Consider the following 17347-nt stretch of genomic DNA (forward strand, 5'->3'; position numbering starts at 1 on the left):
CGATCAACTGCCACGCCCACCAGCTATATCTAGAGTTTTGTACTCTCATGTAGCACCATTTCTCATATTTATTCATTCCTACGCAAAAGTACTCCACGTTAAAATTTTCAGCAAAATCGGAACAAATTACCGTTACCTCTTCTTCTATGGTGTGTAAAAATTTCACAGCTGTATTGGTTACCAGTATCAAAAACAGGTACGGTTTTTTAAAAAGTGGCATGTAAAATTTTTATTGAAGGTTTATTAAAATCAATTACGAAAAAAGTGTTGTTAGGCCCTTTTTCTCGAGTTTGACTTTTTTTGGGTTATTATACTATTGAAGTAAATAAGCGATATTTATGAAATCGGATAACATATATCATTTAATAATAATAATAATAGATTGACGCTTACACATATCTTAGTGTTTGGCCGAGCTTCTCCTCCGACTTGTGGCGTGCGCCTTGATGTTGTCACACAAAGCAGTTTTACGCCGACTCCGAACGGCGATTGTATTTTTATGAGAAGCTGTTTTTCATGGCAGAAATACACTCGGAGGTTTGCCATTGCCTGCCGAGGGACGACCGCTGTTAAGAAACTACACCACAGCGGCCGACACACATATCATTTCCGTTTCAAAAAATTCATTCGTTATTTAAGGCTACAGGTTCTTTTGTTGAAAACACGTTTTTTCGGGGATTCCAAATTCGGGGATTCGAAATTATTATTTTTTATGTCGTGTATGTATGTGTAGCCGCTGTGATGTATTGGTTAGCAATGCGCGCTACCATTCCGCAGGCCCTTGGTTCAAGTCCGGTTCAACCCAAAATCGAAAAATAAAAAACAAAAGAGGTTTTTTTTCTAATAGCGGTCGCCCCTCGGCGTGCAATGGCAAATCAACGAGTGGAATTCTGCCATGAAAAATATCATCTCATAAAAATACAATCGCCGCTCGGAGTCGGCTTAAAACTATAGGTCCCCTTTGTGTGCCAACATCAAGGCGAAAGCCAGAAATCGGAGGAGAAGCTCGGCCAAAAACTAACCTATATGTAAGCGCCAATCTATTAGTATTATAATTATTATTATGTACATTAATGTTCCCAGCGCAAAAAGAAATATGTACCAAAATTTAAAGAAAAATTATTTTAATTTAAAAATGTTTCTTAACTCACGAAAATCTTTTTTAATTTATACACTATTTGTAAAAAAAAGTTATCAAGTTATTATTGATCCGTGCCAGACTGGCCATTTCGTCCACGGTGCAGCGGGTACTTTTTCTTGTCCTCGTTCACGTGGTAATAATTTAATTTTGTTTTTATTATATGCAAACATATTTATTAAAAATTAATTAATTTCAAAATAAAACATTCCAATCCTTCGTTAGTGTCAAAGAAAACCACGTCAGGTACTTTCTCACCAAGCCAAGTTTATGTCAACCAAAGTCACAAAATGTTTATTAATCTGTTTCCTAATTCGCCAAATAGAGTAGGTATGTATTACCATGGGACGGAATTCGAAAAATTGCTGATGTAATTATTGCGGTAGAATTTATCAGATGTACATATGTATGTAAGTATGACCTCGGCATCTATAAACTATTTATTTACTAAAGTCTCCTCTGCGTCTAAGCTGCGCTTATAAGAAATAGACACGTAACATTTCTCTTTCGTAAATATTTTGAGTTTGTAAAATATCATTTAATGAGAATATTTGTGTCGGCGAAAGATTGTAAAACAAAATAAAACTAAGGAGAAGCTATTGATTGCGAACGTGATGCAAGAGTAAGTGATACCAATATTCATATTTACACACATACTACTACTGATGAATGTAAAAATATCTACATATCTAGATAGCTACCTGATATACCGTTGTCTATGCTAATGACCTAATGACTGCCACCGAAGTGCTACTGTTCGTTTGCTTAATGGCAGCTAAAAATTAAAGATACTCAAAATGCTCATATGTAAACAGACATAGTTACCACCAATTAGATGAATGCGACCCAAAACACTCCACTGGATACTGATCATTAAACACTCAAAAAGAAAAAATTTAACCGCAGAACAGACCTCAGGAAATGAAGAATCTTAAAAAACTACAATTAAGTAAAACACAAAGAAAGCAAGAATCGACAAATGGAGTTAGGGCCACTTGGAATTGAGTGGAATGTTTTGTAGCTTATGGTCGTCTTGTGGCTATGGCCAAATGTACTGAATAAAAACCAAAAATTCATGCAGCTGCACAACACAAACGCTTCAGAGCCATTCGAAGTTATACACCTCGTCGCGGCGCCGATTAACCAATGCCACTAATTCATGCAAGCAATTCACGTACACAGCATCGTAAACATTCATCAATTAGTGAAAATCGAAACGTTTTAAGTGCATTGAGAATACATTACCATCAAGTGAATATTCATGCCACACGCAAGCGTCTCTGCAATCACCGATTAATAACACAAACTTTGTACATCAAGTGAAGATCAGTCAGTAGGTACAGATCGCCAGTTGTTGTGCTGGCGCACCAAACTTTCTTTGGCTAAACAATCGGTTGTAACAACTTCAGATACGAGTACGAGCGTTGAGAGATACGCTTGAACCATTTGAGTTGCATTTGCAGTGTGTATCCGGTCAGTACGAGTTTATACTAATGTGTCGCAGCAAGCTTCTACAGAAGTCAGCGAATACTGATAAAGACACTGCCGAGTCAGCGACGACAACAAACAACAGCGGAATTACAGATAGTTCAGGTACAGGGATTGCCGCTGCAACTAACGGTCATTATAAAATGGTAAGTACTTATATATCTGCTTATTTTCGAGAACTAATAATCGTACATTAAAGATATTGGAAAAAAAAATTAATATGGGGGGTCTTTATTAGAGCAACGAAGCCAAATCAACAATTTTTAGAATTTTTTTCTGTCTGTCTGTATATTTGTGCGCGCATCATTCGAAAACTAATGCATGGAATTGAATACAGTGTTTACCTATGTATTGCTAGAGGTCTAACTTAAAATATAGAAAGAAAAAAATTACAGAGTTGCCACCTGTTTGAAAGTTGCAGTCTAAGTAAATTGATAAAATAAAGTAAATATTGCAATATGGCTGTCAAAAAAAGAGGTTTAAAACGGCTTATAGAAGAAAATATTTTTTTGGGGTGGCCACCTATTTTAAAACTTTAATTTATTTGAATTGATAAGATAAATTGAACACATATTGCGATATGGGTATAAAAAATAAAGAGGTTTAGGAAAGTTTACTGCTGGAAATATGTGAGGAGGGTTGCCTTCTGTTTGAAAAATTTTATTAAAATATATTGTTAAATAAATTAAATATTATAATAGGGTATCAAACAGCACAAAATACTTTTAAGGCGCAGTGAAGCACGCCGGGTATTTGCTAGTTTTGTATACAAAATTTGACAGTTAAACCAAAGATACCAAATTTTCAAGGTTCTCTCGGCTTTTTGCCAGTTTGAGAGAATACCGTTTATTTATTTATTTTTTTTAAGAGGGGAGCTTCATAGACGTTTAATATATAAAAGTCGCATATCCCAATCAAAATAATAAAACAAATTTAATCCTTGGTGTTATTTTGTGATTTAGCAAAAATTGGTTTCCTGTCAGTACCCCGAGATAGGCTCTTTTTTGTGAAAAGTGAGTGAGGCTTTCAAATACTAAATACACATCGACGGCTTATATTCAATACCCTCTATCTGCAATTTTCACAAAGATTATATTATGATATAAAAATCCACCTTAGACTTGACTGACATCGATGATGTTAATGCTAATGTTGTTATGAGAATTTGCTATTGAATTGCAAAGTTAAAATTAACATTAGTGATCAGCGTTAAGTCCAGGGCCGAAGTAATCTTCCTGGGACGAGAATGGGTTTTGCCCCAAATAGGACATTTAGTGCATTGAATCTTATAAGAACCATGTCCAAATCTAAGAAGAATTGAGATTAATTCCTAAACCATATTACCCTTTGACTTTCCAATTTTTCCGCCTGACGTAAAGATCGCAGAACAATATTCGACGGATAAAAATTGAAATAGCGTTCCAAAAATAATGAAAATGTGTGCCCCGCTTAACTTAGCGGGAGAGGCTTTTGCAAAAGGATAGCTGAAATAGCCGTTTTAATGAAATTATACTTTGAAATTACTCTAATAAGGCAATTATTTAAAACTGTTAAAGCAACTTATGGATGGTTCCACCCAATGAAGCTAAATTTTTGGTTTGATTTCCTTTAAAGTTTAGAGCCACACATAAATTTTGCAAGACAATTCAAGAAGGAGCAATTGATTTTACGATATGTACTTGTACGGTCCGGGGACTGTCTTTCGATACGTCAATAAAATAAAAACAGCTTCAAATGATAAAATTTTAAATTTCGAAAAACGGAATCTCATTGGTTTTTTTTACAAACTTTTATTACGTTCCACCGGTGTGCAATCAAATCCTGCAATAAATTTTTAACCAATGTCCCGATGAGCTAGAGACTTTAAACTTAGCTAAAAACTCGATGACAATGCAATGTGAAGTATGAATTAATCCGCTAGGTGGCGCAGATGTCGAGGTATTTAAAAAAGCCGTATTTATGATCAGATATGGTTTATATTTGAAAAAGAAAAATTTCCTCAAAAAAAAATTTGGCCGATAGGTGGCACAGGAGTAGAGATATTTTGAAAACCCATATTCGTAGTCCGATATGGTTCACATTAGAAATGTATATTATGTATGTACTTGAATGGAAAAAAAATAATACTGGAGAAAATATAGCCGTTAGGTGGTGCGGGGTCGGTTTTTTCTTTTTTTATAAACCAATTCCAAATCAGATGATTGCTTAAAACGCCAATATTACGAAAGGCGTGCGCTAGAAAAGGACAAGAAGGGAAAAATATGCCTTTTTACAGGGTTGAGTGCAACATCAACCACATTTTGCACCGTGAAAGGGCAACATTTTTGGAAGAAACGAAATCGCTATTAATGAATTTGTTTTCATCGTATTTGTTTGTTTTCAAGTTGTTGGTTTTTACTTTACTTTACGATTGTTTACTTCCTGCTTGGCATGACGTACTTTTTTTTATATATCGCCATGAAATATTCAATATTTCTAATAACGCAAAACTAACCTCCCAGACCTATCACAGATTCCGAGTGAATTCCCGTCGTGGAAAAACCTCCCGTCACGAATTCGGGAGAAATGCTATCAGCAATTCCGACGCATTCGTCGTATGTTTTGGTTTAATAATTCTAAATCAAAATAAAATAACTCGAAATCAGTGATACCATTCTCACGAATTTCGAATTTGCGGGAGAATTTCGTGAACTCAGACGGAATTCTTGATAGGCTTGTCCAAATTAATTAGCAATAATAATAACGAGTTTGCGAACTTACAGGCCTCTGCGCACTTATATATGTATATACCACGAACGTGAAATATGAAACCAATAATACATGTTATCATAACAGTACGTCGAATTATCACCTTAATTTTGATCTCTCCGGTGCGGTTTTTTCCGACATTGTTACGGAGTTAGTACGCTCCGCAGAGAAGATTCAAAACAAGCTTACAATAAATCAAAAACAAAAATTATAATGGGAGCATCCGTACCTACAAACATAAATAGTATGTATAGTATACATATGTAAGTATGTACATACATAGCAAAATAATCTCATCCGAGTGCACAGATGGGGAAACCTATCTCCGGCTAATATTTACTGGTACAGCAAATCGTCTCTACATATATGGATTTGTACGTATGCGCATATGTATGTATGTGTATATAATATACAGTCTTAATTATATGTACATATGCATGTATGTATGTAAATATGTATTTATAAAAAAAAAGCTAAAGAAAGCTATCACGAGCTACAATCTCAACTCAAAGAACATCGATTTTCGAATCATTCAGATTTTCTTATTCAAATCGTGCGCGTCAAGACTCAAAGAGCGGTTAAGTTTAAGACCGTATTTAAATAACTAACGGAAACGAGTTTCAAATTTAAGTCCAAGTTTTATAGAACCACTGAAATCGATAAGAAAATACTTCATTAAACCGAAAAGTGAGTTTAAAACGAAAAACGGTGATTTTCATTGATTTCTAAAAAGCAATTTTAGAACAGTGAAAAGAAAGAAACAACTGCACTCATCTGCTTGTAATCTGTTAAGATTAATTTTTCCAGGCGTTTTTGAATTACAATCTGTACATACTATATTGAAAAGTATACATACATACATATATGTTTGTGGGTATTTAAATTCCATAATAAACTGATAAATACTGAACATTGACCTTAACGCACCGTTTAATTTGACATACGTACACGTACTTACATACTAATGTATTTATAAATGCTCATATGTATAAGTTTAAATTACGCTTTTCGAAAATATTTTGTCAGCTAAGAGTTGAAAGTTATTGTATTAGCGAAAGAAAAAAATCAAAAATTAAAATTAAAAAAATATATACCTTCGCAATTAGACCTATTCAAGGCCTCCATATATGTAAATCGAGAGGAGAAATATTTTTAATGCTACCAGTCTTAGGTCGGAAACTTTCCATCTGTAATACACAGAATCCTGCAGAACCGAGAGCTGGCTTATAACCCCTCAAGACCTGAGTATGAACCAATTAAGGTAGACTATTTTTTGTTTTTTTTTTACTTTTCAGGGCATAAATAAAAAATTTTATTTTTTTTTATATTTTTGAAATAATTTAATTTTCAATAAAAAAAAAATAAAAATTTTAACATAGTAGCACAAATTGTTTATCGTAAATGATCACTTGCCAACCCAATTGAAGTACATTATAACCAGCGTAAGTAATATTTTTAATTGCAACTCTATTTGAACCATATTTTCAAAATTGCTTTCTATTTCTGCCCGGTAAAGTTAGATTTTCAAGGTTGCAGTAACTCCCATAAAGCTGAAAATTGGTACGAATGTCATTATAAATGAAACGAGAAAAGTCCTTATCGATCCCAGATCTGTAAAAAAAAATTATTCAAGGTCAAAGGTCAAATAAATTGATGTTTACAATTTTTCAGCTAAACCGTAAGGTTTAACATAAAAATAGGTTAGAAAAATGTGTAGATCATGCAAACCCTTTAAAACCCTTTATGACACTTTTTCCTAAGAGTCACCATTTCTGGGATATAACGACTCAATCGACATCCATTTTGTAAAAATTCATTTAACTTATAAAATACTTTGAATTGAATTTAATTTTCTAACAGGAGGTAGTATAAAAAATTCAGTCTGTATGGCAGGTGTCACGGGCCATTTTCCAAGAAACCACATTTTTTCCATGAGTATAGTATTGATTTCATATACACATCTCCATACGAAGTTCCAGCACTTTACCACAAATACTTCCAGAGGTATGCAGTATGTATGGGAGATGCCACGCCCTTTTATCCAATCGGGATACAAGCTACCCTATCTTTTAAGTTGGGCTAAATGAGACCAGTATGCAAAATTTCATAAAAAATAAAGCTAAAACGTGAAAGCGTAACAAACAAACCTTTCGCATTTATACGAGTAAGGATTATCCAGTACTAACCATTAAAATTCTCTCTTACGTCAGGATTTTTCTTAAAAGGACTTTGAAATTTAAAATTTTCAGACAAATTTTTAAAAAACTCGGTGCAATTCTACATTCTAACACAAATATGCGAATCATATAAAAGAAAAAATTCGATAGAATTAAAAAGGTTTAAATATTTTGGTGCAGAAAGACGAATAGGTACTGAAAAAGTCCTTTTAAAATTTTATCCTTGAATATCCTTGCAAATTTTCAATATGTATCTTTGAAAATTGTTATGTTAAGGACTAATATGCATGATGTGGTTGTACATAAAGAAATAAAATTAATTAAAAGCGCATTTTCAATACCTAGTACCAGATTGGCCAAGCATATACTTTTTAAAGTTTTCAAGGTTGGGATATCAAATACTGGTAATTTGGATAGCTTTAAAAAATATTATTGAAATAAAAAAAAATGGATTTCGATATCTATTAAGTAAATTTCTTACTCAGAAATTCAGGTGGCAACCCTATTCCGAAATGCGCCGGAATGAATAGACATATCTTGAGCGTATATGTATTGTGTATACTTAAAAAAATGCTGATTGAAATTAACAAAATAAAAGTTTGTATTACATAGAAGCGTGGCAAACCTGATCGAAAATATTTTCTGACCAAAGTCCTCAACAATACCTTTCATTTGAAAGCCATAATGTTTTAGAAAAATTGTGTTGAATCGAAAATAAGTGGCAACCTTACACTACTATCCTAAGGGATACCATTTTGTATATAGGGAAAGCATTGTTTAAAAACCTTCTCTTGGTATCCATGAATAGTAATATTTCAACTTTTTTTCTAAATAAAAAAAAAATAAATAAATGTGCGATTCGAAATAGGTGACAACCCTATTAAAAATGTTGATTTATGGATCTTTAAATTATCTTCCTTATTATGATGTTTTAATTAATTTGCAACTAATTTCGAATAGGTGGCAACCTTATACGAGTCTTCTCGGAGATAGTGCCTATTCAGATAACCTTAGAATCCAAAACATTATCTGCATACAAAATTTCATCAAAATCGTTGGAGCCGTTTCCGAGAACACTATGGATGTATTTACATATATACAAGAATTGCTCGTTTAATGCAATAAGATTCGTTCTTGGGAAGCAAGACTTGATATTTTTTTTGTTTCTACAGAATTTTCTTTCATTCATCTTTTTTTTTAATTTTGCTAGTTGATCATATTTTTGAAATTGGAAAGTCCTTTAAAAAAAATTCTGAAGTCAACGATTTTCTGTTTCAGTTCTTTGAGGGTAGCATTACTTGTAACTTTTTATTTTGACTATTAATCGGGCGATAAGACTACTTTTTACCTTCTATTATTTTTTTTTTTTTTGTTTAAACAAGTGCTTGAAGAAAACGAATGCGAAAGGTTTTCCCTCCTTTCTGTAAAATTTGGAAAACTGGACTTGGTAACTTTCTACTCTAACCTAGCGATATATTTTTTATTTTTTTTTATTTTTATTTATGCGCTCCTTTAATAAAAAGCGCAAAGTAGCTATACTTCAAATCAGGATACTTACTCAGGGCTAATTAATTTAAGATGGACTAAGAATGTCTTAAAATTTATTAGCTTTTGAAAAAGATGGCATATATAATTTTTTGTCCCTTAATCGGCTTCCATTAATACAACAGCATCAATAGCAAATCGCTTTCTTATTTACATACATATGTACATTTTACAGGTGAATAAAACTTGCACCGAAATGGCGCTTTCCAAGGTCGATGCCAACAACTCTGAATTGGATCAGGAGCGTTACTTACGTGATGCTACACATCATTTTCGTGGCATAGAAAAACCTCTCAAATATGGTCCAACCATTGATAATCTAACGGATCTGATTTCGGCCCTTCACAAGGAATTCGAAACGAGCTATGTAAATATAGAGATGGTTAATCACATAATGTTGACATATAAGTCGAATCCGCGCGAATGGAAGCGTTTCGCTAAGTTTGATCGTTATAAATACACACGCAATTTGGTTGACGCCGGTAACGGCAAATTCAATTTGATGATCCTATGCTGGGGTGAAGGCCAAGGCTCAGCCATACACGATCATGCCGATTCACATTGTTTTATGAAAATGCTTAAGGGTGATCTACAGGAGACAAGGTATGAAATGCCATGTACCAAGGCTATAGATATGCCCAGTGTAGATATTGGTCAAACTAATGATGACGATGATAATGATGAAGAATTCAATAGCGAAGAATTGAAGACGATAGGCTCTTCATCGATTAGTTTGAATGATGTTGCCTATATAAATGGTGGGTTTGTTGAAATGAAATATGTATGTTTAACAGTTTACTAAAACTATCTTTCGATTTCAGATAATCTTGGCTTGCACCGAGTGGAAAATCCTAGTCACATCGAGACGGCGGTGTCGCTTCATTTGTATTGTCCCCCCTTTGAGGAGTGCTCTGTCTTCCATAAGAACTCTGGCAAGCGTATAAAGTGTCCTGTGACCTTTTGGAGTAAATATGGAGTGCGTCAGCATCAGTCCAAATAATAGAATTTCACCGTATGAGATTTTTTCCTTTTGCATATCAGAAACGCTTTGAAAGATCAGATGATATGATCCTGTATAACAACAACAAACCTACTAGAATATTTTAATGTATGCCTTATTTTGAATTTTCTTATAAATTTTTGTATACATACATACATATGTATGTACGTAACAGAGTTTTGTAAACTATTTGTACAGCGAACGGGTTTAAAGCAAAAATGTATCATTCCAAACGGCCGGCTTTTGTTTTTAATTTTTAAAATATTATGGTTAGTAAAATACAATTAAAATATATATATTTAAGTTAATTTTATAAACTACTTTTAGATATATATATTTTTATTTATATTGCAATAAAGTCATATATGTACTTTATTAAAAAAAAAACTTTTTGGGTTTTGGGTTTTCAGTAGTTTCTCGCATAAAAAATTTAATGCAAATATATGTACCCATATACCCGACTCATCATGTGCTGAACCGAGGCTGAATACTGTAACTATGAGTTTTCAAGTGTACACTGAAAATTGTGTACACTCTTCATTTTGCGATTCAAGAAGTCTGGGAATGAGTTTTAGCTGTCAAAATTGTATACACTTCTATTACGGAAAACTCACTTAGGGGATTCCCTTAAACTCTTATTGTCTTAAACTGTGTAAAACTTTTAAGTTTACGAGGCATTTATGGGAACGCCCCCTTTGCGAAAAGGTGCGCAAAGTGACTGTGTGACAGATAAACTAGGATTTTGTGAAGGAATTTTTGTTTCGTAGTATTTTCCATAACATCCCGCCATCTTGCCTATATCACTCTTGGCTAAAATACAATTAAAAATTCCGAAAATTAGCAGAAAACCTAAGTCAATACAGTTAGTGGATGAAATTCATTCATTTCATTCGCGTATTATTTTTTCATTTATTTTCATTATTTTATCATACATTTTATTATAAAAATTTCGGACCCTAGGCAACACTGAAGTTTACGAGGTCGTTTGAGCATCAAATTTGCCTCGTAAATTTACGAGGGGCTCGTTAATAGAGCTCCATACAAATTTTGACAGTTCCCTTACGAGGCTCGTAAATTAACGAGCTTTACGAGGTTTAAGACGCTTTTATAAGTTTAATAGAAAACCTCTACTGAATTTTATTCGGTGAGTTTTTGGTTGTGAGTTTTGCACTCTACATTTTCTCACAGTTACAGAATAGAGCCCCTGCTCTTTGGTTTAAATTTCCATTAATGTGCTTCTTACGGCCCCTTTGTTTCCTAATGCAGCGTTTACATGAGGCCATTTTACAGGTAATTAGTTGAATCAACTTCGTTGAAAGCGATTAACTAGTTCCAATGCCATTTACACCAGACGAGTGTTGCTTTTAAATAAATGTTGCCTGTAAAAGCGCCGAATGTAAACACTGTAGTTTCCGTTGAAATCAATGCAGATTAAAGAAGTAGCAGAAACAACAAGATTCGTATATATGGTTGTTGTTTTTTTTTTAATATCAAAAAGATAAACAAAATTTGACAGTGTAGAGTAAAATCTTAGTGATAGTTCATTCCACCCGAGTTTAGCCTGCTGCAGTATCCAGAGCGAAGTTGGGCTATGGTGGTGCGCGAGTCTCCCGAGGCAGACAAAGCTCTGTCTCGTCCATGTCGTTAAAAAATGGTATTCAAAGGTCGGGAGTCGGTGTAAGACGTGTTCATGTCTGCAGCTTCGTCCACAGGTTCCGCCGGCTAGCGGCTAGGTGGTAAAAAGGGTTGCCGAGGATTTTATGGAGGAGAGGGTTAGTCTTCTTGCAGTGAAGAAGCGAGAAAGTTCGGAAAGGTTACCTTTTACTTTCGAGCACAAGTCATGAATTCCATTTCCGGACGCCATCATCCAGCTGTCGTCAGCATAAGAGATAATAGAGACTTCCTCATGCGGTTGAGGGAGCTTCAAGATGTAGTGTTCAACAGCACAGCAGCGGGGACGGGACACCACCCTCTGGGTCCCCTGTTTAATTTTCCTCGTTTCGATGGTTTTGTCTCTGACTGGCGAATGTCGACCACTAAGATAACTCGCCGAACACTATTTGTGTCCCAAGGAGGGTTATCGGGCGATAAGACTACTTTTTTGGACGGTTTTCCCTATTAAAGCAGTGGGACCTTTCTCCCCGTTTTCCAAGATGAGTGTAGCCTCAAGTTGTGGACCTTGTTGGGTTCGTCTACTCCTGCTGAACCTAAGATTTTCATAATCAGCATGTGTATTTCATTTGGTTCAATGGCTTTGGAGGATTTCGACGAAGCGCGCACATCGAAAGAGATTTCTACTCTGTTGTCGCGCTTCGTCGTGTTGGACATTGACCTCACGGTTGTTCAAAGCTTACTCACACCAGAAGTAAAGTTAAAAGTCGTCCGATGCTCTTTCCACGTCTTCCTCTTATATACGTTCACAAGTTACAGTGGTACTGTGTTTGGGGGGTGGTGTTGCTAAGGTGAACTCTGGTGTGCCGTGGAAGCGGGCCGGTTTATATAGCCTAGTGCTACGAATGACGTTGTCCACTGCCGGTAAGTTCTTAAACCTGAGATATTCTGAGATGGCTCCAACCGTTGCAGGTGTTGCACCTTACCGAGGTGGAGTTTGAGTGTAACGTCTCTGGCATATGCAGAGTGGGTAAGTTTATGGCCCAGGCTTTGACTCTTGGCCAGCCCTGAGCACAAGAATTTGAAACAGATTTTGGACGAACAATGCTTGAGAAATTTCGCCGACCAAAACTGGGTTAGATCGCCGAAACAACAGCCCTTGGTCGGTGAAAACCCTATTCTTTCCGGTACGTAGAACCGGCTGTCGTGGGAATGACACAACAGTCGTGCTTTCCTGGGTTATCCAGCTCAGTTTCGCTATCATTTCGTACGGGAAGCGATCTTTCAGTAATCGGTAAACTGATGATAAAATAATTTTACACAAACAAAATACACGGGGAAAAATTACCGAAAATCGATTTAAATACCCGTTTAGCTTATTTCGTATTTCGTATAATCCAACGTGATTGAACTTCTTATACCATTTTTCCACGGTACCCTGAATTACTTGGTTCGTTCCCCCAATTACGATCGCGAATTACCCCATTCCCACGGGCACATTCTTAATTCGATTTGACAGTTCTCTGCCTCTGTGTTTTATTTTTTTTTCGCTGCAAAATTGGTTTAAAATGTAGGTTCTTCCTAAAAATGTATAAGTTTCCATATTAAATTAGGGATATACACATCTAAAAACTTTACTTTTCGTACTCAGAAAAAATGCAAGTTTTAATTTGTGAGCTTGTTTCGATAAATTTCCGATAAAAATTAGAGACATCAGCGATTTGTTCGTAATTCGCATGGTAATTGGATCTGAATTACAAACAAATGAGGTAATTCGCTCTCAAATTTTTGTATGTCGAATTACGAAATTCGAAGGGTAATTGGAGTGCGAATTACGAATGAGAGACGAAATACGTAATTGGGTTGTCGTGGGAAAGCCGTATTACATTCATCAATCATAAAATTCAAGCATTTCTTCATACTCGGCCATTGACAATTTTTGTTTGCCATTGACAGCGGCGGCGTTATGAAGCACTGAATTTTTGACAAAATAAACCAATTAAACTAAACGCCTCTATCTAATTGGCCACGCTTCAGTCGTGATTTGCTAAATTTTATTCTAAAAAAAAATTGAGAATAGTAACACCGAGCATAACTGTTGTGGAAGAATTTATTTGTCGATGGCGGCTGTCCATATATAACGTAAGACCTTTGTGGGGGAGGGCGGGTCTAGAATTTTCCTACTTTTTCTTATATGGGGGGAGGGGGCGTCCCGCAGACTCTTACGTAATATTATTTTTCTTGTATTATTCAAAATTTTTCAATTAAAGTACTAAATTGCATTGCAATGAAAAATATACATTAAATACGGAGGATATTACAATTTTTTACAACTTTTGCTTTAATTTTTCTATTTTTCTAAAAAAACGTTACTCTTCGGTGTCTATTATAACCGAAAAATGCAGCTCGAACACAAACAGGCGAAAACTCCCTTACGTAATATATGGACAGCCCCTAAGCATTCACAAAAAGCTTCACTTGATCTTTTCTGAGCCTCAGCGTCGAAGAGCAAAGAGGATAATTTCACGACGCGGGCGAGAGCTCATGTGTGTCCTCGCAGAAATATGAAATACCTTTGAGTGAAATAGGCGAAAACTTCCTTACGTAATATATGGACAGCCCCATGCTCAGACACGAAAACTTTTGTTGCGGGAATCGAAGCTTATTGGGGAAAGAGCGACGAGGAAAGGGGACGGGTACCGAGTCGCCCATACTCGGGAAACACGCTTTGTGCTCTCGTTCGTCTGAGTAATTCAAGTTGGCGGTTCACATGAAAAACAATTTTTTCTAATCCGATAAGTCTTAAAATACCTTTGCCAGCAGCTTAAAGTATAACCTTTATATTTTAAACTGCCGTTGAGTTTTTAAAATATCTTTTATTCTCGTCGAGAAATCGTATTTTGAACTTTCCAGTTATGTATCGTCACTAGACACGAATAAAGGCGCGAGCTCAAGAGTTGACCGCGAAAAAAGGCGCATAAAAAAAACTTCAGCGAAGAAAGACTCTTAACATAGTTGACGGCGAAGAAAGACGCGTCAAAATATTTGACGGCGAAGAGGGACGCGGAAATTTATTTTCGCGGTCAACTATGTTTGCGGGTGTAATAGTTAGTCTGTTCCAATAGCAGTCCGGTATACAGGATTTAGTCAGAAATTACAGGAAGTCGTTCCTATTGACATAAAACCTGTAAGTGGGAACACATTTGAGAGAGTAACTGAGCAACTGTTCCTAGTCAGAAGTTACAGGATTTAGTCCGGAGTTTCTTTTCCTGTAAGTTCATGAAAAGTGTCAAACGATCAGCTGATTTGCATGTGCAAGCAAAAACAAACAGCGGTGAAAGCAAAAAACCTTGTATTTGTAAAAAAATGGAAGTAAACAACGAAATATTTGAATATGTATAGATTTTAATAATTATTTAGTGATATTTCAGCCAAATCAGTGTTGTACCAATGATATGTAAACAAACCGACTGACGGTTTTACAGGAAATAGTGCTTTTTGCGTTCCTATGCACTTCTGCATCTGTTCTCCTTTTACTCTCATTTGAGAGAGTAAAATTGTAGTTTGACAGTTCCACAGGTTTTAGTCCGAAGTTCAAAGGAACAGACTAAGTATGTACATTACGTTAATAGCTTTTTATTATCTTATTTTATCTTTATTCAATCTATGATTTATAATCTTACAGACTAGAAGTAGGCTTAAAAGTATTAACGGTGACTATACTATATGTACAATTACGAAAATAGGTTTCAAGAGATGATTTAAAAAGAATTCTTGGAAACGAAAAGTCGATATCTAAGCTCTTTGAGATATTGTTAAATTCCACAAGGCCTCGAAAAATAGGCGCAAAAGATGAGTAGTTAATCTTAACGGCAGGAACGTAAAAGGGGATGTGAGAGCGAAGAGTTCTGAGAGGCACATTAAAGGTAACCTGCTCAAGAAGAGATGGGCAGTCAATGGATCCAGAGATAAGATCGAAGACGAATAGGAGTAATTGGGTACGCCTTCTATTTTCCAATGATAGCAAATTTATTAGTTTACACCGGGAGTAATATGAGGGAATCGGATCTGAGAAGTTAAGAGAAGCGAAGGCAAATCGAATAAACACCTTTTGAACTCGCTCAATCCTAGAGGCGTGACAATTATAAATAGGGCTCCATATAATAGAGGCATACTCAAGTTTAGATCGTACTAAGGAATTAAATAATGCTTTCCGAGTGTAAGGGTCTCTAAAATCCTTGGCATATCTACGAATAAATGCTAAATTACTATAAACTTTTGGGAGTAAATGACAAACATGATTTATAAATGAAAAATTCGAGTCAAACACAACACCAAGATCAACAAATTCACTAACAGAAGTAAGCTGATGGTTTACGAGGTAGTAATTTGAAGTAAGGGCATTTTGAGATTTAGATAAGGTCATCTTAAAGCACTTTTTTACATTCAAAGACAGTTTATTATATTCACACCAATTTAAAAGACGATCTAAATCTTCCAGAAGAAAGAGAACATCAGATGAGGAGTTTTAAAGATGAAAGAGTTTTAAATCATCGGCATACAATAAAAAACTGGCGTGTTTGAAACAGGAGCTAATATCGTTTATAAACAGGACAAACAATAGGGGGCCAAGAATGCTACCCTGGGGTACACCTGATGTTACAACAAAGGGATTAGATTTACAATCATCGATATGAACAGACAGAGTCCTATTTGTAAGGTAAGACTTTAGCCAAGCTAGGAAAATAAAGTGAACACCAATGCACTCCAACTTGTGTAGCAATAATAGGTGTGGTACCTTATCGAAGGCTTTAGAAAAGTCCGTATAAATGATGTCTACCTGCGAGCCATCTTTGAAGGAAGAAACACAAAATTCCGAAAAAGAAGCTAAATTAATTACCGTTGAACGACCAGCTACAAAACCATGTTGGTGGGGTTCAATCATTCTTTTGGCAGGAAAAGAGAGTTTAAAATGTATCACTTTTTCGAATAGCTTTGAGCAGACAGACAGTTTCGAAATAGGCCTATAATTTGTTTCTATTTTCAGATTTAAAGACTGGGGTTATAGACGCAATTTTCCATCTGTTAATAAATAATCCAGTCGAAAGTGATAGGTTGAATATATAACATAAATGTATACATAATGACAGACTACATCGTTTAACGAAGTGGGCACAAAAACCATCAGAATCACACTTCAATGTCGGAGTTAGGGTAGAGATGGCGTAAGCTATTGGAGAATAGTGCTGAAGTGGCAGTCTTTCGCCAAGTATAAATCTATGATTGCGCGTCTTTCTTCGCCGTCAACTAGGTTAGGCGTCTTTCTTCACCGAAGTTTTTCTTAAGCGCCTTTTTTCGTAAAATTTTTGTATGCGTCTTTTTTCGTCGTCGAAACACTAGCGCGCCTTTATTCGTGTCTAGTGACGGTATACTTTTTATCCTCTACATGTATTATATATTTTAAACCAAGGTACATTGAACAGGTAGTATCAGTAGAGCAGCTGATTTGATTTATTTTCAAATTATTTGGTCTCGAAAATGTCAAATATTTTTAATTTTTTCTCACGAAAATTATAAGTTGTTAAAATCCATTTGCTTGTGAAACCTTTTTCCATACAAAACAAGCGATTGAATAGCAGC

At 35.3% G+C, this 17347-nt stretch overlaps 1 protein-coding gene across 1 annotated transcript; it reads left to right on the forward strand.

Annotated features, from left to right (window-relative positions):
• Positions 1-5901: 5901 nt before the first annotated feature.
• Positions 5902-10333, forward strand: LOC118752845 (cysteine dioxygenase type 1-like). The gene is made up of 3 exons (XM_036487701.1): positions 5902-6061; positions 9272-9854; positions 9918-10333. The coding sequence occupies exons 2-3, from the start codon at positions 9293-9295 to the stop codon at positions 10094-10096; spliced, it is 741 nt and encodes a 246-aa protein (XP_036343594.1). The 5' UTR covers positions 5902-6061; positions 9272-9292; the 3' UTR covers positions 10097-10333.
• The last annotated feature ends 7014 nt before the right edge of the window (positions 10334-17347 follow it).

Source organism: Rhagoletis pomonella, unplaced genomic scaffold, assembly GCF_013731165.1.
Source record: "Rhagoletis pomonella isolate Grant_MI unplaced genomic scaffold, Rhpom_1.0 Rhpom_scaffold_01904, whole genome shotgun sequence".
Lineage (NCBI taxonomy): Eukaryota > Metazoa > Arthropoda > Insecta > Diptera > Tephritidae > Rhagoletis > Rhagoletis pomonella.